The sequence below is a fragment of the Sciurus carolinensis genome, chromosome 2 (assembly GCF_902686445.1).
Source record: "Sciurus carolinensis chromosome 2, mSciCar1.2, whole genome shotgun sequence".
In the NCBI taxonomy this organism is placed as follows: Eukaryota; Metazoa; Chordata; class Mammalia; order Rodentia; family Sciuridae; genus Sciurus; species Sciurus carolinensis.
The window spans coordinates 187058872-187084491 of record NC_062214.1 but is presented as its reverse complement, the minus strand read 5'-3'; the positions used below and the strand labels follow the sequence as shown (position 1 = coordinate 187084491).

General features: G+C 46.1%; 2 protein-coding genes across 2 annotated transcripts in view; one reads left to right on the top strand and one right to left on the bottom strand.

Moving 5' to 3' along the window:
• Window positions 1-8061, top strand: part of Nrde2 (NRDE-2, necessary for RNA interference, domain containing) — a 59458-nt gene extending 51397 nt beyond the window's left edge. Inside the window, exon 15 of the transcript XR_007107270.1 lies at window positions 6237-8061. The gene's annotated coding sequence lies outside the window, so the exon portion shown is untranslated. The remainder of the gene's footprint in view (window positions 1-6236) is intronic.
• Window positions 3211-16701, bottom strand: Psmc1 (proteasome 26S subunit, ATPase 1). The gene is made up of 11 exons (XM_047541710.1): window positions 16635-16701; window positions 13495-13548; window positions 12822-12918; window positions 10571-10695; window positions 10157-10342; window positions 9830-9958; window positions 8913-9009; window positions 6673-6862; window positions 5635-5786; window positions 4771-4925; window positions 3211-3541 (listed from the first exon to the last, which is right to left on the bottom strand). Exons 1-11 carry the CDS (start codon window positions 16635-16637, stop codon window positions 3407-3409), a joined length of 1323 nt encoding a protein of 440 aa, XP_047397666.1. The 5' UTR covers window positions 16638-16701; the 3' UTR covers window positions 3211-3406.
• Between the last annotated feature and the right edge of the window lie 8919 nt (window positions 16702-25620).

Here is a 25620-nt window from a genome sequence, read left to right as displayed (position 1 = left end):
TGGAGGATGGGGTATGGTTCAGGCTGTGCCCCAGCTTCCTCTTCTCAGGTACTCTGGGCACTGGTGTTTCTTTGGCTGCTTTTGTGTAACTGACAGAAGGGAGATGTCCCTGTGGATAGAGTGAAAGACTTGGAGGTTACCAAGGAGGAAAAGGAAACACTCATGTGCTGCTTATGTTCTGTTCTTTTGAAGTCTGAAACTTAAAAATATTGTACAGAAAAGTATAGACATACCTTGGTATCCATGGAGGATTGGTTCCAGGACCCCAAGGACTCTGAAATCCAAGAATGTTTAAGTCCTTTATATAGAGTGGCATTAGTTTGCATATAATCTATGCATATCTTCCTGTATACTTCAAATCACCTGTAAATTACTCATAATAATATTTGTAATACATTACTAATGCAATGTAAATGCTATGTAAACAGTTCTTTTTACTGTGTTGTTTGGGAATAATGACAAGAAAAAGGTCTGTAAAGGTTCAGTACATATTTTTTCCTGAATATTTTTGATCTGTGATAGATTGAGTCTCTGGATGTGGAACCCTTGGACGTGGAGGGCCAGCTGTACATTACAAGAAACTTTTTTATCTTGACCCACTTGGGGGTAGGTTGCCGATAGTTTTCTGTACATTACAGTGTAAGCATCACACAGGAAATCGGTGTGGATATAGTTCCCTCTGTGATCTTCAGGTCCAACTTAGGCCTCGGATTGTCACAGTGTCTTCTGTAGGAAGAAGATCCTATAGCACTTGGTTATGTCTCCTTGGTCTCAGTCAGTCTGGAAGCTTTACCTTGTTTTTTGTAACTTGGACACTTGAAGTGCCCAGAATTTGTAGACTGTTCAGTTTGTTTGCCCAGTGTTTCCTCCTGAATGGATGCAAAGTCTCTTTGGCAGGAGTGTCACAGAGTGACACATCTGGGGTAGCACATACTTTCAAAATGCCCATTATTACTATTTAAAGATTTGTTTTATATATATATGTTGTAGATGGACACAGTACCTTTATTCTGTTTTTATTTGGTGTTGAGGATGGAACCCAGTGCCTCACACATGCTAGGCAAGTGCTCTGCCACCGAGCCACAGTCCCAGCCCCAAGATGCCCATTATTGATGTTTGTTTTGATGACCAGGTTAAGATGGTATCTGCTGGGATTCTCCAGTGTGAAGTGGCCTTTTTCCCTAATTGAAAAGTATTTTATGGGGAGGTATTTCGAAAACTCCAAATGTCCCATTCGTCGAGCTTTCAGTTGATGGATGTTAGTATGAGCTCAGTTCCTATTTTGTTGAAGGGCTGTATTCTTTTGGTGTTGATTATTTTGATGCTTAAATTGCCCCAGGTTTGACAGTGGCAGCACCTTCGGGGGACTGTGTCTTTTGACACGTCCCCATCATTCTGCGTACTTGCTTTCCAGCAACACGTAATTAAGGTCCATCTTGTGCTCTACCTGCCCAGCTCTGGAGGCACTCTAGTTCCTTTTAGTGGAGAATGGTATTTACTTTTTGTAGTACTGGGGGTCCAACCCTGGACATCGTTCTTGCTATAAACAAGTGCTCTGCCATCGAGCTACATCCCCAGTTCACAAATGGTATTTAGAAGCAAAGATGTATGTTTAGGTATGTCCATTGTCATCAGGGTGTCATTGTCCCCAAGCACTGTCCGTGGACAAAGTTCATTCTAGTTTTCTCCTATTCTTACCTGTAACTTCTCAGTGAGAAACCTGGCTTCTGCCATCCTTCCTATGTGACCAAATGTAACCAACCTTTTCGACCTCTGCCACCGTCCAGCCCCTCACGGATGCCCTCCTCCCACACAGTGACTCCAGTACTCATCAGGCTGCCCACACCATCTCACCTAACCCATGCCAAGTCCTCATGCTGTGCTGTTCCTCACGTGGACACCCCACTTCCCCACATGTACACCGTCCTCCTGTACCAGGCCTCCACGTTGGGATATCCCCCATGGTAGGCAGAAAGATGTCCACATCATAAGCTCTAGAACCTGTGAATGTTACGTGGCAAAAGGAACTTTGCAAACAAGTTCTTTAAATAGGGAGGTTATCCTGGATTATCTGGGTAGGTCCAGTGCAGTCAAAAGGGCATTTAAGTGGAAAAGACAGGCATATGACAACAGGAAAATTCAGAGCTCAAGAGGGATTTGGCCTGCTGTTGCTGCTTAAGGACCAGAGGTTGGGGAAATAAGTCAAGGAATGAACGTGGCCTTCAGAACCATCTGGGAAAGGCCCTCAGATGACAGCAAAGAAATGCCGACTCCTAAAACTGCAAGGAACAATTTTGCCAGTGACTCTAGGATTCTCCCCTAGAACCTACAGAAAGGAATGCAGTCCTTCCAACGAGACCAGTCCTAGATTTGTGAGCTACAGAACTGAGATAAATTTTGTGTGTGATACTGTGGATTTAACCCAGGGATGCTCTACCACTGAACTACACTCCCAGCTCTTTTAAATTGAGGCAGAGTCCCACTTGGTTGCCAAGGCTGGCCTTGAACTTGCAATCCTTTTGCCTCAGCCTCCTCAGTAGCTGGGATCATAGGTGTGCAACACTGCACAGCCAGAACAGAGGCAAATTTATATTAAGCCAAGTCTGTGTTAACTTGTTATGGTGATAACAAAACTAATACTCTCACCAGGCTGCCCCACTCAGTGACTTTAGAATTGATTTGTTCAGAAAAGAAAGTGAAGGAAATAGATGGACAAAGGAAAGGGGAAAGTCTGGCATGTGTTCAAATACTCTTGAAGGTGATGAGGTTTCTGAACCCAAGAACAAGGCAAGACTGATAGCCAGATTCTTTAGCCCTAACCTGAAGTTTCTTGTAGGAGCCCTCAGTCTCTTGGGACTTTAGTACTTATTTTCCCAGAGTGGCCAGAACCTACGTAGTCCACAGGTGGAAGCTTCTTCTGTGAAAGTAGTAGCCACGTTAATTCAGTCTTATTATGTGCTGAGGGTGGAACCCAGTGCCTCACACGTGCTAGGCAAGTACTCTACCACTGAGTTAACCCCCAGCCCTAATTCAGTCTTTTTTAAACAAAATCTCTTGCTGTTATTCTCCCCCTACGCATTACTGTGACATCACCAGCTGTGGGGTGCAAAGTAGGGGCAGTAGGTACTGAAGTGCGGGGTCCTGACTGCCCAGAAGTTTCCGAGAGCAAGTTCCACCCACAGATTGCTGTTGTGGAGAGCACACGCGATCTGTGAAAGAGCACGCTTTATTGGGAAGCAGAGCGCAGCACGGTGACCAATAGAGGGCGCCCCACACGGCGTGCTCCAAAAGATACAGGGGGTGTTTTACTAATAAAAATCAACAGGAACGTGGCTTCCTCTGGGCAACTTCCCCATGCTCGACCCTCTCAAGGGTCAAGGAAACTCCTGAAGGCAACTGTGGTTTGCTAGAGATAGAGCCCCTCAGGGGTGCCTTCTTGCTTTTTGTAAAGAACATTTTCTTTAGATTTTTTGAAGTCTTCATTTGTTACTTTCATCCTCCGTTCTCTCAAGGCCATCAGACCGGCTTCTGTACAGATTGCCTAAAAGGAAGCAGTCAGTGTGTTCAGAAAATGAGGTATTTTTAATCATAGCAATTCAGAGAGCTATTTTGAAATAAGGTCTAAGACAGACCGAACAAAATGCTCATTGGGAAGATTATTTTAAAAATGTAAAAGGATCTGAGATGGCTTAAACTGGGAGTACTTTAAGTCGGCTGGCCAGGAGGCAAGGCTGTGTCTAGATTTTGGCTCAGGTTCTAACAACCTGCATGTGGCCTGTCAGGTTAGTAATTTCTCGTAGCTCTACTTTCATTAAACATGTTCTTAGGAAATACAGGAAATTATGCCCTGAAGCCCAGAGGCAGTGAGAGTAAATCCATTTTATTTACTAAGGGTCAGACCATATATTCCAGTCAGATAGGTAGTGTAAGTTGTAGTGTATTAATTCTAATGTTAATTTTCTCACAAATTGTCAAAAGTCATAAAACATAACCCTTGTAACCCTTGGTTTTGTTATAGTCATCATGTTATTTACTTAAAATGGTTTAGTCAAAAAGTGAGTGTTGCTTGTGCACAGAAAGAAAGCAAGTGATAAAACGTTAATCACTGGTAAATCTAGGTGGGAATGTGGGTGTTTACTGTTATTGCTCCATTCCTGAAGGACTGGCACTTAATAGAGACGTTACTCCCCAACTAAGCAGCTAACCTACTTTTCTGTGACTGAAGCCAGTGACCCAGAGGCCCAAAGCAGTCGCTGGCCTGGAAAGTACCACGTGTGCCACTCCTACCTAGCCACGGCACTTATGCTGATGAAGACCCACATCTTCCCAGGGAAAGCAGGGTGTGCCCACAGTGAGTGCTACCAGGCCTGGTTTATAAACCCTGGGCACGTGGGAAGAAACACCTTAACTCACATATGGTTATAATAAAGCCAGGGGTACAATCTGGTATAGCCTGTCAGAATGCAAAGGGAGAGACGAATGTAGTGGGTGCTGGGTATGCACACTCTTCTCCTGGCCTGGGCCTTGCAGAGGTGTCAAAATTATGCCAGTGACTCATTCTTGTGGCAACAGGGTTTTTGGAGTCACTTACTTCATAAAATAATTCATCAAACAACTTCAAGTAAAAAGCAAGTCTACCATTTGGATGTAATAGTAAACGGATACGAAGAGTCTGAAGACCCACACACACCTCTCTCCCCAGGAGCACAGTCTTTCCTGGTAGAGGAGTCACCTTTCCAGAGATGAGGTGACCCAGCTCAGTTAACTCACCTTGATGTCAGCACCAGAGAGGTCATCCTTTGCCATGATCAAATCGTCCAGGGTTACGTCATCGGCCAGTGTCATCCTGCTTGTGTGAATCTGAAAGATGCGCTTTTTGGTCTTTTCATCAGGCAGGGGGAACTCAATCTTCCTGTCGATGCGGCCTGCAGGTACAAAGCTTCCAGTCACACCCCCTCCAGACCCAGCTCTGCCCTCAGAAAGAGGCCTCATCCTGTCTCCCCTCAGCCGTGGTTTCAGTCAAATGGTGTTCTGCGAGAATGACACCCAGATCTTAAAAAGTAAACACCTGCTTTTATACTTTGCAAACTTCTGTATTTAAATTCACCCCATTTAAAAGAAATCCTCTTTGCTTTCAGATCCTCAGAAATAAATGAAAGTGGGGGCTGGGGATATAGCTCAGTTAGTAGAGTGCTTGCCTTGCAAGCATAAGGCCCTGGGTTCACTCCCCAGCACCGTGCCAAAAAAAAAAACACCCAAAAAAAACCAGTTCTTGAACAGCACATTTAGTGACAAAGGAGAGACCTGTCTGCTAAAAACATTACAAAAGATACCAAACAAATCACTGCTTTCTTTCTAGTGCTACCTGAATGTAAATAATAAGCCCAAGCGGGTATACAAATTATTTCTTCAGGAAAAGTGTTTGAGGCTAAAAAGGGAATATTATGGAGAAAAAGATCAAGGTGTAAGATTGTAATTCAAAGGGCCAAGATGCAAAAACTAATATACCACTCTTAACTATAATCTCAAGGGGGCATATCTTTGGTAAATCAGATTCTAAGTTTCACTATGATATTTGCCATTATATATGTATCACTTTATAATTCTCTATGATGAAACAAAAGCAAATTTAACCTGGTCTGATAAGTGCTGGATCCAGAGTTTCTATTCGGTTTGTGGCCATGATAACTTTCACGTCTCCCCTTGAATCAAATCCATCCAACTGGTTCAACAATTCCAACATTGTTCGCTGAATTTCTCTTTCACCTCCAGAGTTTGAATCATATCTTTGGAAAAGAGAAGAAATGAAGACCCAAATCTGCTAAAGGGGAAGGACAGCAAAGGCCTTACCATGACAGAACAACTCAACATTCTCTCCTCAATCCAGATGTCACTCCCTCATTCTTCTAACCAAAAAAACTGGTCTCCCATGTTGTGTCCTGAATGTGTCCCCCAAAATTTATGTGTTGAAGGTGACTAGTGTCTTAAGAAAAGGCTGGTGGGAACTAGCTTAGGCCTCTTCACCCTGCCACATGAGCACACAGCATTTGTCCCCTTTTGCCTTTCTGCCACATGTTCATGAGAACTGTGCAGCAAGTAACCATCTTGGAAGCACAAAGCAGCCCTCACCAGACACCAATGCTAGCACCTTGATCTTGAACTTTTTAGCCTTCAGAACTGTGAGAAAATAAACTTCTGTCTTTATAATTTACCCATTCTATGATATTTTGTTACAGCAGCACAAATGGACTAAGACACCTGTCAACCAAGCTACAGATCACAAAATTCTTCACAGCAGTTTTTGTGCCTGAAATTGGAGTACTGATTCTGTCTTCCTCTTCCAGTGTGTGGTCTGATCCCACAACCTGACTGAACTCCTCAAGGGCAGAGACTACCATGTTCATGGCTGTATCCCTTGAAGCCTGGTGGTTCTGGCTCAGGGCAAGCTGTAGTTACTGAAGACTGACCAATTTCCAGATAAACCTAGCTCCTGGGTAGGTAGCTGCTACCTGGCTTCTACCTGGAGAGCAAAGTCCAGAACACCCACAGAAGGCCACAGACAACAAGAACTTGCCACACAGGCAGAGCTCAGTGATCATTAATGCTTAAAGAGCTGTGTGATTTTTTTTTTTTTTAACCTCTCATCAAGGCAAAACAGGTGGAGAAGTTTACCTTTTGGTCCCAATGGCATCGATTTCATCAATGAACACAATGGATGGTGCATGTTCTTCAGCAACTCGAAACAATTCCCGTACGAGTTTGGGCCCATCACCTAGGTACTTCTGAATAAGTTCGGAGCCAACCACTCTCAAGAAAGTGGCCGAGGTTTGGTTTGCTACTGCTTTAGCTAACAAGGTTTTACCTATTTTAGATAAAAAGAAAAAGGATAACAAAAACCCTCAAGTGCTGTTTTAACTTAGAAACATTACCACCTTAAATGGACACCACAGATGGGTGGAGCCCAGTGATGAAAAGGCATACCACCATCAGGTGTCCTGCAGTTCTCTTCTAAGTAGGTAAGAGGAAATTTAGAAAAACCTAACACGTTTTGATTATTTGAACTATTTTCCTAAAGTCATCACCACATCAGAAAATATATACTTGGTTAGTTTCAAACCTTGACCCAAAGTCTCCACTGAAGAATTATAAACTATAATTACCTATAGGAAGACTTTCTCTGTACTAGCAATGAAATAAATCTTTTTTCTCTAGGTGAGCTTTCCTTGGGTCTCTTCAAAATTGCATATAAAATTAATCCAACCCATCCAACCCAGGATTAGAGAATCAAATAACTAGAGTTATCAAGGATGATACACCATCTGGAATCCTAGGTTTGACCCATCAAGGGGATGGGTTGTATTGTAGCTCAGTGGTAGAGCGCTTGCCTAGCATGTGTGAGGCACTGGGTTCAATCCTCAGCACCACATATAAATAAATAAAATAAAGGTATTGTGTCTATCTACAACTAAAAAAAAAAAAGGCTTTAAATGTTCTTTTTAAAGAGATAACACTTAAGGTTCATGACACAGGTCACAGAGGAGTTACTCTGGGTGGGCTTGCTGTCTGCTCAGGCACCTGAGTCCTAACTAGCATTTGATGGAGCCCACAAATGAGAGCTGTGGAAAGCTTAAGACTTTTGTCGATCTTGGGTGACCTCTGAGAATAAGGCAGTTCCTCTCACTGATCTCAGGAAGATCTCAAACCATATCTCCAATACTTTTCTATTCTCTCTTGGGTCCAAAACAAAGAGTATCCAACTTGAGAATTTTAGAGCTGTGAGACCTTAACCCCTTTGATGGTAAGTGAAGCCATGTCTCAGGATTGAGTGCTGCCTCAGGACTCAGAAATAACTGGAGCACAAGTGGCACCTTGAGACCAGCAGGGGAACCCAAGGAGGAGTCTGGCTGGGGTGTGACATAGAAAACTCCAGAGTGGGAAGGACAGGGAACTAAACTTTGCAATATATGACAATGATATTCCCTTATGTAGAATGGCAGGTGAAAAGGTTTAGGGGCTGGATTACTCCCTGAGAGATCAATTAAAGATGGCTAAAACAAAAAGAGGGCCTTTTCAATGGATGGGATCTTATATTCCAGAAGCAGCCAGACCAGCTGCTGGGTTGCTTCAGTAGCCACAGGGATCACTGAACAGGTCTCCCACTTCTCCGAGGGGCCCACCTGCCTACTGCTGTGCCCCAGGCCTGCAGGCTAATGCTCTGTAAAAGGTGCACAGTTGTGCTTTGGGTCTCCATTATGGTTCCAGGTATTACCTGCTCAGTGCCCAAAGTCGTTGGAGTCCTGGGTTAGTCACCAGTCTCTTTGAAACATTAACTTCCTGAGCTAGAAGATGAGGGGCTGAAATAGAGTTATCACTTCTGGCTCCAGACTTCTGGGCACAGGGGCCTACTTTGTTTTTGAAGTGGGCAACCCCCAGCACACCCTCAGGAACATGACCAAATATATGTGTATTTTTATCATCACTCACACATTCATTTAGCAAATATGTATTCAGTCTCAGTGGGTCAGGAAAATGAACCTGATCTGAACACCCTAAGTAGCTTTCAAAGCAGTAGTTCTCTGCTATAGCTCCAAGGCTTGGCTACATTCTAGATAAATCTGTCAACTCCTTTGGGGATGAGACCAGCTTTAGTATTTTTTAAAGCTTCGAGGTGATTCCAATGTAAGTGTACAGCAAGGTTAAGGACCAATTTTTTTGTCGGGGGGTGCTGCGGATTGGACCCGGTGCTTTACACATGCCAAGCAACATGCCCTACCAAGAAGCTACACTTCCAGACACTGAGTACCTGTTTAAACTAAGGAATTGTGTTCTCACTGGACAGTTTAGTAATTACAATAGCAAATGCTGCTGCTCAAGATAGAAGCTGAGTACTGTAAAGTGTCAAACCAGCATACCTGTGCCAGGTGGACCATAGAGAATGACCCCCTTAGGGGGTTTTATACCCATCTCTTCATAATATTCAGGGTGGGTGAGAGGAAGCTCCACAGATTCCTAAAGAAATGAAACACTTGGTAAAAACAAGTCTTTCATATTAAAATTATTAGCATTATTTGATATGAGAATATCATCCTTTCAGCAAAATAAGCAAAAATCTCACTCTCAGAGACAATACACTTAACTTTCATTAGCAGCAAGGGCATACTGAAGAGGACATCTGCCCCAGCTAAGCTCCTAGCAGCCAGCTTCACACCCAGTTCCCTTTAACTTTCCAACAGAAGTCAGCGCTGAGCAAGAGTGACTTAAAAAAGCTAAAATTCACACTTTTCAAATAAACTACAGTTAAGACCAAGAAATATTTCCTGATGGCTGTTCCCACCTAAGGACATTTAACCTATTTCCCAGCTGTCTGTGTTACCAGTGGAAATCTGTGATAATAATTCTGACTGACTTCCCTATGGATTAAAGAGCATGTAGAGAGCTGGCCCACAGCATCCTGAATGACCACATTCTCCAACCCCCAGAACCACTGCAGGAGTTGGGATTGTTCTAGACCCCAACACTGTGTAAGCATGTGCAGTCCACACGCTTCCTCCATACAACACTGGGGGTCTGTAGACAGCCACAGCCAAGGTCAATGGAAACATGTCTTCACACAATTAAACATTATATATAGTAACTGTGAAGCTGCCATTGCTGTAGGAACTATCGTACCATTTATATTTACTATCTAATTCAGGATTAACAAAAACAACCCACAAGTGATAAGCTCTGAGACAGTCACTAATCTGATAAAAACAAATTCCAAAGTACCCTAAATAGGACAGCAATAAGAAACTAAGTCTAAAAACCCAGAGCTGGTTCCCAGCCATACCTTAATTTCCTGGATTTGGTTGTCCAACCCCCCAATATCTGCATAGGTCTCCTGGGGGGCCTTTTCCACCTTCATCACTGTGACCAGGGGATCTGTGTCATCCATCAGCACTCCTATCACGGCATGCACCTAACAAGGAACACCAAGCTTTAACACAGGAACAGGAGGTTCCCTCAGTCTGTTACAGCAAAGCATGCCAATTATGGCATTGGTCTCCCTTCCCCACCCTAGGAGTGCTTTGGCCATCCACTTCCTAGGGACAGGTGGTCAGGTCTAAGAGGGAGAAGAAAGCACTCCTATGGGCTTCCTTAGAGACTAGCAACTCACTTTGTGGTTGAGCAGGACTGAGCAGCCTGGTTCCAGCAGATCCTTGTCCACAAATGAAAGGATGCTGACATAGTGTTCTGAGCCCACAGATGTGGACACGATGGCATGATTGTCATCAATGATCTCTTCCAAGGTTCCTACTGACATTGGGGTCCCCCTCAGATCATCCACCTTTGATCTTTCTTCCTATAGAATACACCAAGGAGAAGCAGATTAGACTTAAAAGGCAGGTGATCCTTAATAGTTTCCTCATTTTACAGAGTAGCTGATGCTTTTCTAAGGTGCCTAATATGGCTTCACACAGGCCTGGAGAGGTTTACCTACTGGAATCTCACTTATCTGTTGACCCAGTTTCAGATTCTAAATAGAATTCAGTTTGTAAAAAAGAAAATTAGAGTTAACTTCTCCACTTACCTCTTGCTTTTCTTCTAAAGGTTTCATTTGTTCCTGATTTCTAATGAATTCTTCTTCCATGAGAAGATAGTCTTTAATTCTTTCTAACTTTAGTAATTTCAAGCGGCACTGAGTGTGAGGTGTCACTGTAATTAAAAAATAAGATTTTATTTTACTCGGAACTTTGCAATTAAGGAAAAAATATTAGCATTTTAATCTTTTTCTTGTAGTGCTGGGGTGTCATGCTTGCTAGTCAAGCACTCTACCACTGTGCTGCATCCCCAGTCCAAGATTTTGTAAAAATCTCACTTTAGCTTGGGGCAGTGGCGTACACCTATAATCTCAATGACTCAGGAGGCTGAGACAGGAGCATCGCAAATTCAAGGCCAGCCTCAGCAACCTGGTGAAACCCTGTCTCAAAAATTAAAAAGGCCTGGGGATGTGGCTCAGTGGTACAGCTCTCCTGGGTTCAATCCCTGATACCAAAAAAAAAAAAAAAAAAAAAAAAAAAGAAAGAAAGAAAACAAACAACCCAAAAAAAAAACAAAAAAAAAACCAAACACAGACCCAAAATAAAATAAGCTCATTTAATTTGGAAAAATTGTGAAAAAGTAAAGGTTTTATAACTGTCTAAGCAAGCAAGTGCCAAGATGAAAATGGGAAAGGGAGGCTGGCAGTTACAGCCAAACATCTAAAAATGGGAATAAGGTTTATGACCAAACAGCTAGAGCAAAATGACACATCCTGACTGAACAGTGTATATATTTAAAGAAGAAAAAAGACATCGACCCACAAAATAGTTGGTTTCTTTTTCCCACAGACACATGAAGTTATGCATGTTGCTCAGTCAGCATGCAGTGTTAAAGCCAGGTGTGTTCATAATGCTCATCCATTTGTAGACTTTTACAATATCAGGGATATTAATCTTTCCACACTTTCTTTTGGCTTTGAAGTTTCATGCTACAGAGGAATTTTATCATTCACATAGACAAATCTGTCAGCCTTTCATAGTTTCTGTGTTTTCTAGCTTTCTTCAAAAGGCCTCTTCTTCCCTAAGTTTAAATATATCCCTGAATTTTTCATTTAATTATTTTCCCATGTATATCTATAATCCATCTGACAAGAGGCAAGAGGCCTGATTTCATTTTCTCTGGACAGAAGATTAAAAAAACTCAGTCATTTTATATTAAATAACCCATTCTATTGTCTGCTGAACTGAAATGTCACCTTTAACATACACTAAATATCAATGTATCATAGTAGACTTAATAGATGATTTTACTATCTGACTCCCTTTGTCTTTAACTAAGCAATATTTTTTAGAATTAGCTCATTTCTTTTAATTAGGGAAGGACACTGTTAGATGGGCATGGAGATGGTCCTTGAACTGAAGCCTGAAGGGATGAGAAGCAGATAGCCATGGGAAAGACATTTTAAGCAGAGGGAAGAGTAAGGGCAAAGGTCCCGACATACAGAAAAGCTGAAGGACACAAAGCAGGCAGTGTGACCAGTGAGCAAAGAGGAGTGGCAAGGTTGAGCATGGAGAGGTGGGCTAGTCAGGACACCTGTATTTTGTGATCAGCAGGAAGCCAATGAATTTTAAGTTCAGGCATTACATGTTCCAAATTTTAATACAGTGACATTCCATTTCATGAAATACAATGTTTCTGAGTTACGTAAGTTCAACCTGGGCTTTGTAATCTAAAACCATACTGTTATGGTTTGGCTCTTTAATGTATCCTGAAAAGCTCATGTGTTAGGGAATGCAGGAATGTTCAGAGGTGATGATTAGATTATGAAAGCCATAACTTCATTAGTGGATTAACCCATTTAATGGATTGGTAATTTGAATGGACTACTGGGGAAATGGGGTGTAATTGAAGGAGCTGTCCTACAATTTGTTTAGACCCAGAGCCATGGAGTCAGTTAACCATAGACTGAGACCACAGAAGCTGTGAACCCAAAATAAACATTTCCTTCTCTAAGCTGCTCTTGTCAGGTACTCAGGCCACAGCGATGGAAAGCTGACCAACACACGTACTTTTGATAGGCTAGAGCTCGCTATTTAAAGAAAAGAGAAATGGAATATCTTACAGTGAGACAGACTTGAATAATGCTACATTTTAAAATAAAGTATAACTCATACTAAGCTAGAAGAATGGTAGAATGGGGTTGTGAGCACAGAGCTAGAGGTTTAAAGACTCTAAGCTACATGCACAGAGATGGTTCCCCCAGAAACTGGGAAGACAGGAAGGGGGAACCATGTCAGTACCCAGTGGTAGTTTGCTGGCAGCATCTGGTCCCTTTGTTTTCTTCTTCTTTTTCCCCACTCTGGTTGGTACAGGAGGTTCATATTTTTTTTTCTTATCCTTGAGTTTTTAGAAAAGCAAGAAAAAAAGGTCAGGTGGAAATCATAAAACACAAATACATTTCTGTATTACCATCATCTATTTACAGGTGGTACAAATTTCCTTATCTTTTAGGATATTACTTTAAAAACATGTTTTTTTAAAAAATTAGGTTTCATACTCTTACAATTTTAAGTAAAATGTAAATGTGACCTTTTTATAATACATATTAGTTACAGTGAGTTGACTACTCCAAAGGTACAGAGACGTCAGAATTGAGTTATATACCCTAAGTTTGAATAATGTGAGGCAATTCCTCACTCCTCAGAATATTAAACACTAAAGTCACAATTTACTTTAAAACTTCTGTCATACTTTTGTACATTTAAAATTCACTAACTCACAAATACCTATGTGATGGTTAGGTCAATAACTTTTCAAAACATGAAAAGTATATTTTATCTACAGGTCAGGCTAGTTAAACAACTATTAGATCATTTTGTCTTTTAAAATTCCTGAATACCCAAAGAACTCAGTTGAGACCTATGACATTTTCCATAATTTCACATCACAGTACACAAGTGGTTTCTTACGTACCTTGTCATCCTTCTTGCCACCTCCAGGACCATGACCACCACTCTGACTTTGACCCTTAAAAAAAAAAAAAAAATCAGACATAGATATAAATTCAGACTATCATCACTTCAAAAGAACATCCTTCTTACTGTCCTGATTCTAAAACATCTGCTTATTCTAACATGTACGAACCCAAGATGTGCCTTGTAGCTAATGTGTGCATTTAGTGTAGTGGAAATTATTTGCAACTGACTTAATCTTAGAATCAAGAGTAACTCTCTTAAAAAGCAGATATAAGGAGGCTGAGGTTCTAAGACCATTACCTCTTGAGTGGAAGGTATACAGCTTGATATTCTATAATATAAAACTATCAGACAAGGTTACCAGGAGTATATTTCAAGGAATCAGCTTGTGGGAAGTTGTCATTATATGTAACAGACAATCATTTACTCTATATGGACATCACCCTAAGATCCAGAGGACTTTCAACTACATCTTATCTACCTCTCACCCCTAAAACCTGGGAGCCACCAGGCAGGTCTTTCTATTCAATCTGAAAAGCTGAATCACCTTAAGATGTTAAGAACTTAGTGTAATTAAAAAGTCTGATGGGATTTCTTATTTTTAAATAGACCTTTCATTTATAGGACAATGCATAACACAGAGCATGACTTAGAAATAGTGCCAATTTGAACATTATTTAACAGTGAACTTAGTGATTAGAGGGGCTTGTTCAGCCCCCTCAAATCACTTCCATGTAGATGACTCTAAATTAATATACATGCAGTTTCATTATCAAGCAACTATACCATGGTTATCAAATAGAATTAAGTACAACTCTTAAAACTTTGTAATTTACTCTGAAGAAGGTAATTAAGGGCCCAGAGAGATTTTGGGTAACACAATTTGTTTTGCTTAAACAAGCGGTTCAAATTATAGGCCTTTAACAATTACTTAAGGAAATCTGCTGATAGCTAAGGCAGCAAAAGTTGGTGTGATGCTTACTATGTGCCCAACCCTACTAGATATTTTTCCTTTACTCTCATTAATTCCATACAATCCTCCAAGAAGGGCTCCTTATTCCCTCATTATAGATGAGGAACTGCAATAAGCATGAGAACAAGGGCTGTGGAATTAGATGACTGACTCCAGGTTTAAACTCTGGTTCCATTACTGTAGGCTGTATGGCCTCGGGTAAGTCAGGTCATCTCCTTGAGCTCTGGTGTCTTAACTACAGAGCAGGGATGATACTAGCTCCTGCTGCAGAAAATGACAAACTTACTACATACATGACTTAAGTTAAATTCTCACCAATATGTGATTACTGGTGAACAAAGAAGGTTAAGGTCAGGATTTTGTCAGTCTGGCTACAAAATGTAGGCCTTAAAATAGCCCATATCCATTCTGGTTCAGTTTTTTGCTCTCTCTTACCTCCATTCCTTCATCCCTGTTTTCATCTAAACCATCTTCATCCCTGCCTCCCCTGTGCCCCACGTTTTTTCCCCCCCTCTGGTACTAGGGAATGATTCCAGGCCTCACTTGGGCAAGCATTCTTACATAGAGCTACATCCCCAGTGCTCAGCCATCTAGACTTTTGGACTCTAGCCTCCAATATGAAGCCTCTGGGTCCAGTTTTTCCTCTCACCAATATGCCTATTGCCTTTAAAGACAAACAGGTGACCCTTCAATTCCTTCATAACCATCCAGAGCTCCCTGACCTTTATAGTGTAATGTCCCAGCTCCCTAGTCTGGCATGCCTAGCCCTTGACAACCTGGCTATACCTAAACTTTCTGGGTTCATCTACCTTTCTCATGATCCTGCAAGTCAGGAGAACATTTTCCTGAAAGGGTCCCACATTCCACCTCTGGGGCATTTCATGTTTCTCATTCTCAACGAAAATGCACTGATTATTGAGGCCTTATGCCAAGTAGTTTGCTAAACATTATCCCATTTAATTCTTACTAACACTAAGAGACTGATACTATCACTACCCCCAATTACCGATAAGAAAACCAAAGGCTTGAAGAGGCTAAGTGACTTACATCGTGTCACAAAGTGTCAGAAACAGCCATGAATCACATTCAGGTCTACTAGACACCCAAGATCCAGGTGTTTCTTTACTGCTCTAGAAAAGATGGGGCTCGTGTTCCTTACTGTGTTTCACAGCAAAATAAGGCTAATTATTCTCTCCAGGGAACAGGGAGGAAATGCTGTAAACAACACCCGGACAGGCTTAGAACTCCACCTGCAGATCCTCACTGCGTGTCCTGTCCTTCTTCCCATCCAAGGTTCAGGCTAACCGCAGTCCCATCTCGGGTCCTTTGCACTTGCTGTCCCTTCCTTCCTTCGGATACTTGCATGGACTGCTCCCTCAATTCAGGCCTCTGCTCAAATTCCACCTCTGCAGAGGATCTTTAGCTGACACCCTATCAAAAACAGCCAACCCCGCCATCCTTTCCCTTCCTGTGAAACCGGTCAAGACAACGGCCAGCGCCAGGCCGCCGCTGCTACAATGCGTGCTGCTTTCGGTGCCCACCCGCCTTCTCCTCCCGACCGTAAGCGCCGCGCGGGGGGCCGTCGCCAACCCCGCTCAGCCCCGCTTCCTTGGCGCGCGGAACGGGCCGCGTCGCCCGGCGTCGGGCTGTTCACTGGATCGCGGACACGCCGGCAGATGTACTACGCGCGCCTCGGCCCTGTCCCTCCCAGCTCCGCCTGTCAAACGCACCCGCTTCGCGGCTCCCCCGACGCCCACGCCAAACGGCTCGCCGCCCCGCGGGGCCTCCGCGGCGGGAACGAGTCCCACCCTCTGCGCTAGCCCTTCAACCTTTCCCTCCCAAGGCTCAGAAAACGCCTGCCCCAGGCGCCCCAAGGAGCGCCGTGGCCCAGCCCGGGTCGGCGGAGAGCTGGCGAGACGGCCGCTCTGCTGTCCCCCGCGCGGGGACTCACGGCGCCGGCAGCGGCCGCAGGCCCCCGGCCCGGCCCGCGGCGAACCTGAGTGCCGTCTCCCGGAGGCCCCGCGAGCCTCGGCCCGCAAAGGACCGTCGGCCCGCGGGAGGGGAGAGGGAGGACCAAGCTCCTCAACAGTCGCCTCGTTCTCTCACCCCGGCCCTCTCCGGTACTGTCTCATCGCGACCACCAGCCGAAACCCTTAGTCACTCACCATCTTGCCTCGGCCGCTCCGGCTGCCGCTGCCGGAAGTGCATTCTCCACTCAGGAGCGGAAGTTGCTGGGAGACGCTACGGAAACCGTTGGAGGCCAAATCTCATACGAATAAAGTTGCGCCCGAAGAGCAGGTGCTGGTGGGTTGAGATAGCGAAGTATGTCGCGCACGTGTTGTCCACCTTGTAAATATTTTACATGAAAAAATGTTAAATAGCTTCCACTGGGCTCTTGTCAATAATTTACGACAATGATGTAGACTGTCAAAGAACTGGGACAACTGTGAAAATAAAAAAGTATGAAAAATAACTGGAAAGAATGTATCTCTCTAAGAACTGGAGTGGCATTTGGAACTGCTAACTTCTCATGTACGTTTGCACAAACATTTAGATTCTGCAATTAACCTCACCTGAGAACTTTACTTTGTGTAATGAGTCGTGTAAGCCTGTTTCTTCCCCTGATGACTTGTGATTTGTGATGATGTCAAATGTTATCTTAAAACTTCTCATCTTGAACTATTTTATAAAGTTCAACCACCAGGACATCAGAAAGATAGCAGACATCCCTTGCCTCTAAGAAACTTCCATCAGCATGTGCTCAAAATACTGTATCTTGGGGGCTGGGGATGTAGCTCAGTTGTGGAATGCCTTGCTTAGTGTGTGTTGGGCTCTGGGTTTGATCCCTAGCACTGCAAAGGGGAACTACACTCTCTCTCTCTCTCTCTCTCTCTCTCTCTCTCTCTCTCTCACACACACACACACACATACACATTGCATCTTGCTGAACAGGAGATGGATTTTTTCCTTCTTTCTTGTCTGCTTCAAATTAACTTTCATGTATTAACACACAACATATCTGCTCTTTCCTATTATTGCTAAAACACTTGTTAAATCAAAGTTTTGGGGCTAATAGTGTCTGTAATAAAGGGTTTGTTGAGCCAAACAAATGGTAGGTAAAGGTAAAAAAAAAACCAGTCCTGGGACACATTCCCTAAGCCACCAGCAACATGACCAGATAGCAGTTGGGGAAATGTCCACCAGACCTAAGGGGCTTGTTTTATAGTGAAAATTTGAGAAGGAACAAATTGCTTACATTGAACCTACATTGGCTATAGAGAGCACAACACCACAAAGCAGGAAAAATCCTGGGAGGAGGTTAGTTCATAAAGAGTTTTTGCTGCTTCTTGGATGGCTGGTGACCTTGATGGGGAATCATCAGCATACAGGAATATGGAGCTGTTTATTTCTTGTTGATTTAGCTTGAAGTTGCGAGTTAAAAGGAACATTTCTCATCTCTTTCCTCCCTCCACTCTCTGACCTGTAACTTAATTTGGGACATCTCAGAATTCTATTCTTATGCTGTAATAGGAACTCTTGGCACTTTTGACCTCTGTTAACAAATCTGGCATCTATTCTACCCGATACACGAAATCGCAGGATAGGACATGCAAAGACATTTGCTGAAGGCAATGCCAGCGAGCAGTCTGCGGACAACCCAAAAGAACAGTAGGGTTTCTAAGATGCCAGATAGTCTGACAACCGAAATGTAAGACTTAAATTCTGGAAGACACACACCACAGGAGGAAATGCCTTCTGCATGCACAGCAAGCCTGCCCATCTCTCTCCCCTGTGGCTGGTCTCTCCACACTGTCCCCCCCAGTGACTGTCATCTCTACAACTCTCCTTCCCTCTTGCAACTTCCAACCTTCCCAAGTGCCCAATGTCCCAGACTGCCTTTGGAAACTTCCCCCTGCTTCTCTTAACTGTCAAGCACCCCTGGGTTCAATCCCTGGAACCTAAAAACAAAGAAAAGGGAAAACAAACAAACAAACAAAAAACCCCAAAACCATGAGTTTACAGAACAATCAGGAGATAGGACAAGTGACAACTTGTTAATAGAGGAGTCAATGGCTTTTCCATTTTCTTTCTGACTATGAACCCCCCCCCCCCCCAGAATTATGGCAGGTTTACTCTTGGCCTCTCTCCTGGGAATTCCCACAAAGAGGGAATCGCTGTTCGTGGATAAGGGCAGCTTCAGGAAGGCTCCCTTGTGTGTCTGTTGACTCTCAAACCACTTCAGCTTAAACGCTGTCCATATGCCAACTCCGGAGGGCAGAGCCGTCCCTACTGTGTTAAGCTGAGCTGCGAAAGTTAAGCAGGAGGAAGTCGGCAGAGAGGTCCCCAGGCAGAGGTTGTGGGAGCCCCCAGGGTCGACAGAGGCATATGAGCTTAGGGTGCATCTCAGCCCTAAAGCGCTGGGTCTTCTTAAGACAAAAAGCAGATGAAAGTAGAAGTTGGGCTCCATGACGGGCTGGGAGTCAGTCGGTCACGGGCTGAACCTCCAAAACTGTGAGCCCCAAATACACTTTTCCTCCTCCACGTTGTTCTCGTCAGGTCTTTTGGTCCTAGGGACGCAAAGCTGACCCACACGCGTCTCTGGTGCACACACCACCAACTCCGCTCGCCCTCGTCTGCCGTCGCCAGCCAGCTGCCTTCCCTGCGTCCTCTGGGTCTTCCGCCTGCCTCTCTGAAGATGGTTCCTCCCCTCCTCACCTCTCTCCTAGCCTTAGCCCTTCCCCCCATTTGATGTTTTCACGAAGGTAACTTTTACACACAAAAAAGTCTAAAATAAATCAAGAAATAAGATAAAAATGCATGTGGCCTACGTATGCACCCATGCGCACACGCCCAGGTACCTCCACTGTGCCAACAAGGGGTAAGTCGTCTCCAGGACCCCAACCCCTTCCCTCAGGGGGCTTCCTAGTCTATCCGGGCCTATTCGGAAGCAGGAGTGACCTGATCTTCATCATCACGTGGTTTTGCCTGTTCGGGGCTTTCATGTCGTTGACAAGTGGTACACGACGCATTTCGGTATCTAGTTGTTTTCGTTCAAAATGTTTTTGTTTTGCAGTCCTGGGGATTGAACCCAGGTGTGCCCCACTACTGAACTGCACCCCCAGCCCTTTTGATTTTTTTATTTTGAGACAGGGTCTGACTAAGTTGCTAACGCCGGCCTTGAACTTGCCACCCTTCTGCCTCGGCCACTGGGATTCATAGGTGTGTGCGTCCAGCCTCAGACCCTTTCTGTGATTCGTCTGTATTGTGGCATTAATTGGTGATTCTCCCTCTTCCTCTCTCTTTTGGTGCTGATGGTTGAACCCGGGGCCTCCCTGGTGGCTCAGTATGCATTTAACCACTAAACTACATGTGTAGTAATTCATTTTTTGTTTTGATTTATTTTAAGATAGGGCCTCCCTAAATTGCCCAAGTTGACCTTGATCTTGTGATTCTCCCACCTCAGCCTCTTGAGTAACTGGGATTACAGGTGTGGACCAACACACTCAGTTAGCAATTCACTTTTTTTTTTTTTTTTTGGTACCAGGGATTGAACTCTGGGGCACTCAACCACTAGCCACATCCCCAGCCCTATTTTGTATTTTATTTACAGACAGGGAGGGTCTCGTTGAGTTGCTTAGCACCTCGCTTTTGCTGAAACTGGCTTTGAACTTGTGATCCTCCTGCCTCAGCCTCCCGAGCTGCTGGCCTCCTGTGCCTGGTCACAATTCATTTTTAATGGTTGCATAGTATTCCTTTGGATAGCTATAACACAGTACATCTGCCCATTCATCTGCAGTGGTCACTGGGCGTGTTTCTAGCCACTGGCTACAGCAAGGAAGACCTCTGTGCACATTCTCACACAAGTGTTTGGTGGATATATGTACTCACAGCTCTTGTGTGGAAATGCTTTGCAAAGCGGTCGTACAATTTTATGTTCTTGCCAGCAAAGTACAAAGGTGCTGGTTGCTCTCCATAGTCTCCATCCCAATTTCATTGTCTTTCTTTTAACTTTTAGTCACTTCAAGGGAACACAGTGGGAATGTGGTGGGGTCTCACTGCGGCCCTGATGGACGCTGTCAAGCATCTTCTGTGGGCTCACTGGCCTCTTCTGTGCAGGGCTTGCTTAAATATTTTATCTTTTTTTTTTTTTAAGCAGCTTTGTAGTAGTATGATTTACAAAACCATAAAATCCACCCATGTTTGGTGTACGGTTCGATGAATTTTGCAACCACCAAGTTTGAGGACGTTTTCATCAGATCAAAAATTAACACAAGACTGGACCTTGAAGAGAGGTGGTGCTCACGGAAGCAGACAGATTCCTCCTCCCCATCCCATGCTGAGAATCATCATGGGGACATTGTTCCCTTAAGTGGGACCCCCGCCTCTCACTCTGCAGCTGCACGGATGTCTTTGCCATGTGTGGACACCAGGTGGCAGCACCGTGCGAACTCAACACGGGAGCCTGGAGCTCAGGGACCCCAGGGCAGAGGCCCACCTGGGAACAGTAGAATGGGCGTGGCTCACTGGCAGTGAGCAGCCTGCACACCTGTCATTCATCATGGGACAAATGGATGGCACTGAGAGGAGCTGGGGGAGCCTTCAGGAGGCTTTGTTGGAGCCCCAGCAGGGAGCAGGTCTATGTGGCAGACCTCTTGGGGGTTAGTCTGGGGGGTCACAGGAGGTCCTCTGGAGAATGTGAAGACAAAGACAGACTGGAGGGCAGTCCCCACGGGGCCTCTCCAGAACCCTGTGTGCTTCATGAAGGAGCTGGCAGGAGCTGGCATTTGGACCAACGGGCATCAGTCAATAGAACATGGCAAACACCCCCACTAAGACAGCTCCCAAAGGTGGGTAGCAGCGGCCTCCGGGGAGCGCTGTCAGCACTTTGGGGGGTCTCCCTCTCCCATGGTAGGGAGGATGCTCTTGGCATTTAGTGAGCAGGGAGGCAACCCTCTTGCCCTGTGTGCCCAGTGAGGAACGTCCCCTCCAGTCATGAAGCTCCATTGTAGGAGTCGACGCTCAAGATTCTGTCACTTCCCCTGGGACCCCTCACCTGCCTGTGTGTGGTGACTCCGGAGGTGTCAGAAGCCGCAGAGTGGAAGGAAGGAAGGAAGGAAGGAAAGGGCTTCCTGCGTCTTGAGCCAGGAGTCAGGTCGGCGGGGTGCTTTGGAGTGGACTAGACTTTTCAATCAGAGTGAGTCTTCCAGAACGACAGCTGTCCTTCAGGTTAGAGATGACCCAGACTGCAGGGACCTGCCTGAGAGGTGGGCGCGGGGCTCCTGGGGCCTGGGGGAAAGGCCAGTCTGAGGAGAGTGCAAGCTTCCTGGCCTGCAGCCTCCCCGGATCTTAGTAGGCCAGTGTTCCTTCACTCGCTCAGTCTCAGCTGTCCCCAGCCAGTCACCGGCACACAGTGCAGGGACAGCGCCCTGGCCTTCTCGGGGCCGGCACTCTGGCTGGTTTGCCTCTGTGCCTGTGCGGGTCCCCTCCACCTGGACTTCTGGCTCTCTGTCTTCCTGGACTTGAGGAGAGCCTCCTGGAGCAGCACCAGGAGCCCCCTCTGTCCCTCAGCGGTGACAGCACTGGCTTGCTCTAGTCGTTGTCTCCCGGGTCGGTTCCCCTCCTGGTCAGGGCCACCTCACTATCCCCAGGGCCTCAATGAGAGCGTGCACTGAACTTTGAGGGTAAGTTAGTCGGAAGACCTGCCTCCTTACGACTGTCATTTTTTTTCAGGACTCCACACTTGACACCCTGAGCAGGTCATTTCCTGCTTCAAAACCCTGGGCCTCTCTTTCCCCATCTGTGAAGTGGGCTTCTCATCCTCACTCCTGGATGCTGTAAGGATGGAATGCATTGGGGGGCTGGAGAGGGGTCCCCGGGGCTGTGCCACAGGGCAGTGAGGTGTCTGGGGGTGAGAGCGCGTTCTAGCCACAGTCCCGGAGGGACCCTTGCTGAGCACTTATGGAATCCGGATCATCTCCCATCCGACGAAATCAGGACTCCGAGGCGCTTGCAGACAGACTCCGGTGCTTGCATGTTTATGGATTGGCTCCTCTGGGGGTGGCGATGATGACGACGATTGATCATGTGTTACCGTCTCTCCAGTTGCTTCCCCCATAATTCCTGCTTTCCGCCAGGTTTGACCAGGCCTTGTTTCTTACACATGCCCTGGGATCTGCATCTCCGTCTGGACTTCCACTTCTAATTCTGCTCCTACCTGTTGAACTCCTATTCAACCTTCAAGACCCACTCAGACGCTGCCTCGCTATAAAACTTCCTGACCGTTCCAGAAGCTGTGCTCCGGCCCTCACTTCTTAAGGCCTTTTCGTTCATGGACTTAGCTGGGAGTTGGGGGGGGTCGTGGGTACCTCGTTCCCTTTCTGAGCCTAGATTGGAGAGACCATGTCTGTTTGTGTCTGTTTCCTGGGACTGGTGTCTGATCTAGTGGCTTGCATAGGGGGGAAGAGCAAGGGCTTCCCCAAGACTGCAGCTGAGGTCATGAGGGTCCTGGGGTGGAGCTGAGCAGCCTCACATCTGAGCCAACCTCACTCCCTGCTAATCTTCCTGGGCCTGGCTCCCCTGGACTTTCCACATTGTGCCAACAGCTGCCCACCAGTGCACGCCCATGTGTCCCCACAGGCTGCCCCTAATGGCTGGGAGACCGGAGCTGTGCACTGGGGAAGCCCACGCAGAGGTAAGATTAGGTGCGGCTTGTTAAGGAGTATTCCCCAAACCTCAAAACCTGGCAAAGCCTCCATGCCAGCAGAGTCCCTGGGGGAGAAGCAGCAAATGGCAAGTCCCTGCGGCATTTGAGCTACTGAAAACCAGCTGCCGGAAGGACTCCGGCCAGGCAGCCGCCAGCCGCGGATTGCCTGGTTCGTGGACTCCAGTTTGTAATGTTCACAGTGAGTGTCGTTACCGGCGTGCCTGCCACTGCCAGGCCGGAGCTGTCTCAAGGCCGCGGTCTGGTTTCCAAGACTTTGGGAGCCAGGGCGCCACAGGGAGTAGAGGGCGCTGATGTGGAGGGCTCCAGCCCCGGGGCCAGCACTGAGCCCCACAGGCCTTTGCAGGTGAGTATGAGCCGGCTGGATTTCAGCTGGTTTTCATGGGGCATTTATTGAGCATCTACTGTATGCATGGCACGCTGGCTCTTGAATCAGAAAACTTGCCTCTGATATTTAGGGGCTGACAATCAGCTATGCCTCTGGGGAGAGCATTTCATTGGATGTAAAGTGGAGGCCATGATGGTGACGGGGACAATGACAGCTTCCACGTGATGAGCTCCTTCAGTGAGCTTTCCTGCCGTAGTTTATCCCATCCTTGTAGCGATCTAATATCCAGAACCCACTCATGGCACCGTCTTATAGACGGAAAAGGAAGAAGAAAACAGAGAGTGTTGGGTTGGGCTGCGTCCCCTTCAAAGTTCATGAACCCCCCACTGTGACCTTTTTGGAAATAGGGGCATTGCAGATGTCATTCGTTAAAGTGGACGGGTTAAGATGGATCTACTGGATTTGGGTGGGCTCTTACTCCAGGGTGACCAGTGTCCTGAGGGAAGAGGATTTCCAGACTCCCACAGTGTGAGTGTGAATTTCTACTGTTTTGTTTTTTGTTTTTTTTTTTGGTCCCCTCTGAGGGGCCAAGGATTTGAACCACGGCCTTTGCTAGGCGAACGCTCTCCAAAAATGAGCTATTTCTTCAGCTCGAATTTCTACTGTTTTAAGTCACCCCATTTGTGCCATTTGCGAGAGCAGCTTTAGGAGAGTAAAACAGAGAGGGTAAATGAGTTGCCCAAGGCACACAGCTGAGGAACAGACCTGCTGGGATTCCAGAGCCCTGAGGATGAACCAGTTGCATTAGCAAGAGCTGAACTAGTGCCGGGGCTCCTGCTGTTGGTGGCGTTAATTACACGGTGTCGCGGGCTCCCTCCCTCCTCTGCATGCTTCACAGGGTTGACGTGGAGGTGAGGAAGATAATGAATGCCTTGCAATCGTTTGAGACCCAGACAACTGGGATCATCTGATCATGAAAGTTATCATCAGAGACAATCAAGTACAGAAAAAAATGAATATATATTTTTTACGACCTACCGAAGTGTGTTTAGTCAAAGCAACATCCGCTTATCCTGCTGAGTGGAGGTGGAAGCAAGCATCCGCGGTCCTCTGGAGAGAACTGGAGATTTTTCTGCATCTCATCAATGACCCCAGATGCTGCCAGGTTCAGCGAAGAGGGAGAGCGCGGCCCAAACCCCCGCTCTTCCCTGCAGCCACGACTTCGGCCACGTGGCTTTCCTGCCCCGTCACCTTGGTGGTCGGTGCCTCTTTCCCTGCCCTTGACTCTGGGTGGCCACGGGGTTTGTGCTGGTCAGTAGACCAAGATGAACGTGCCATGCTTCGTCTTTTGTTTCCACCCGGCACTGTCTCTCTGCTGTCACTGTGAGAAGGCTGGTCTGGACAGCCTGCTGATTCCAGGAGGGGGATGAGAGGCCCCTGGGACACAGCCACCTTCTGAGAGCCCAGCCGGGATCTGCTGGCCCCAACTGCAGACCAGGAACTGCATCAGCGCTCATGGCTGCCTGCTGTGGGGATTGGAGCTTTTTGTTACGCGGTGTCACCACAGCAAAGCAAACAGATACAAACCCCCATGCACTTCCTCTTTTATATCCAGGCCTGCAGAGGATGCTACCTGGACTCAAATAGTAAGGACGGCATTCCCTTAAGCCTCCATGGGGACTTGGGGGTCGAAAGGACGGCCACGTGAATGGCACCTGATGACTCTGTGACCTCTGTATGAAGGAATGCGTGCATAGAACACTGAGTGAAAGAAGATGCATGAGAGGTTCCACACAGCGCCTGCCCAGAGAGGGTCTCCACGGGGTTGGCTCCTCAGCAGGCAGGTGGTCAGAGGCCCCGCGTTGATGGCACGTCAGCTTACGTACATGGAAGGCCTTGGTCCGGTCCTTACAGTGCCCAGGCCTCTTCACCTTGCCCACTATCCATCCCACAGGTTGTTCCATGTGACAGGAAGAAGTTCAGTGAGGTGCTGGGCTGGGGCTGATTGTGAGTCCCTCCTGCACCACAGGGGAAGAGCAGGATCGGGCAGGTTTATCAAGCTCTCTGTGGTCAGCAACGCCTCCTGTGGTTAACGTCTGTG

What these genes read in the sequence shown, in the direction of transcription:
- Psmc1 (XM_047541710.1), bottom strand. An exon ending in TGCCAGCAAACTACCACTGG is followed by an intron (nt 10,696 to 12,821) that starts GTACTGACATGG and finishes TTTTAATTACAG; the next exon opens with TGACACCTCACACTCAGTGC. An exon ending in TCCAGCACTTATCAGACCAG is followed by an intron (nt 4,926 to 5,634) that starts GTTAAATTTGCT and finishes TTGTACCTGCAG; the next exon opens with GCCGCATCGACAGGAAGATT.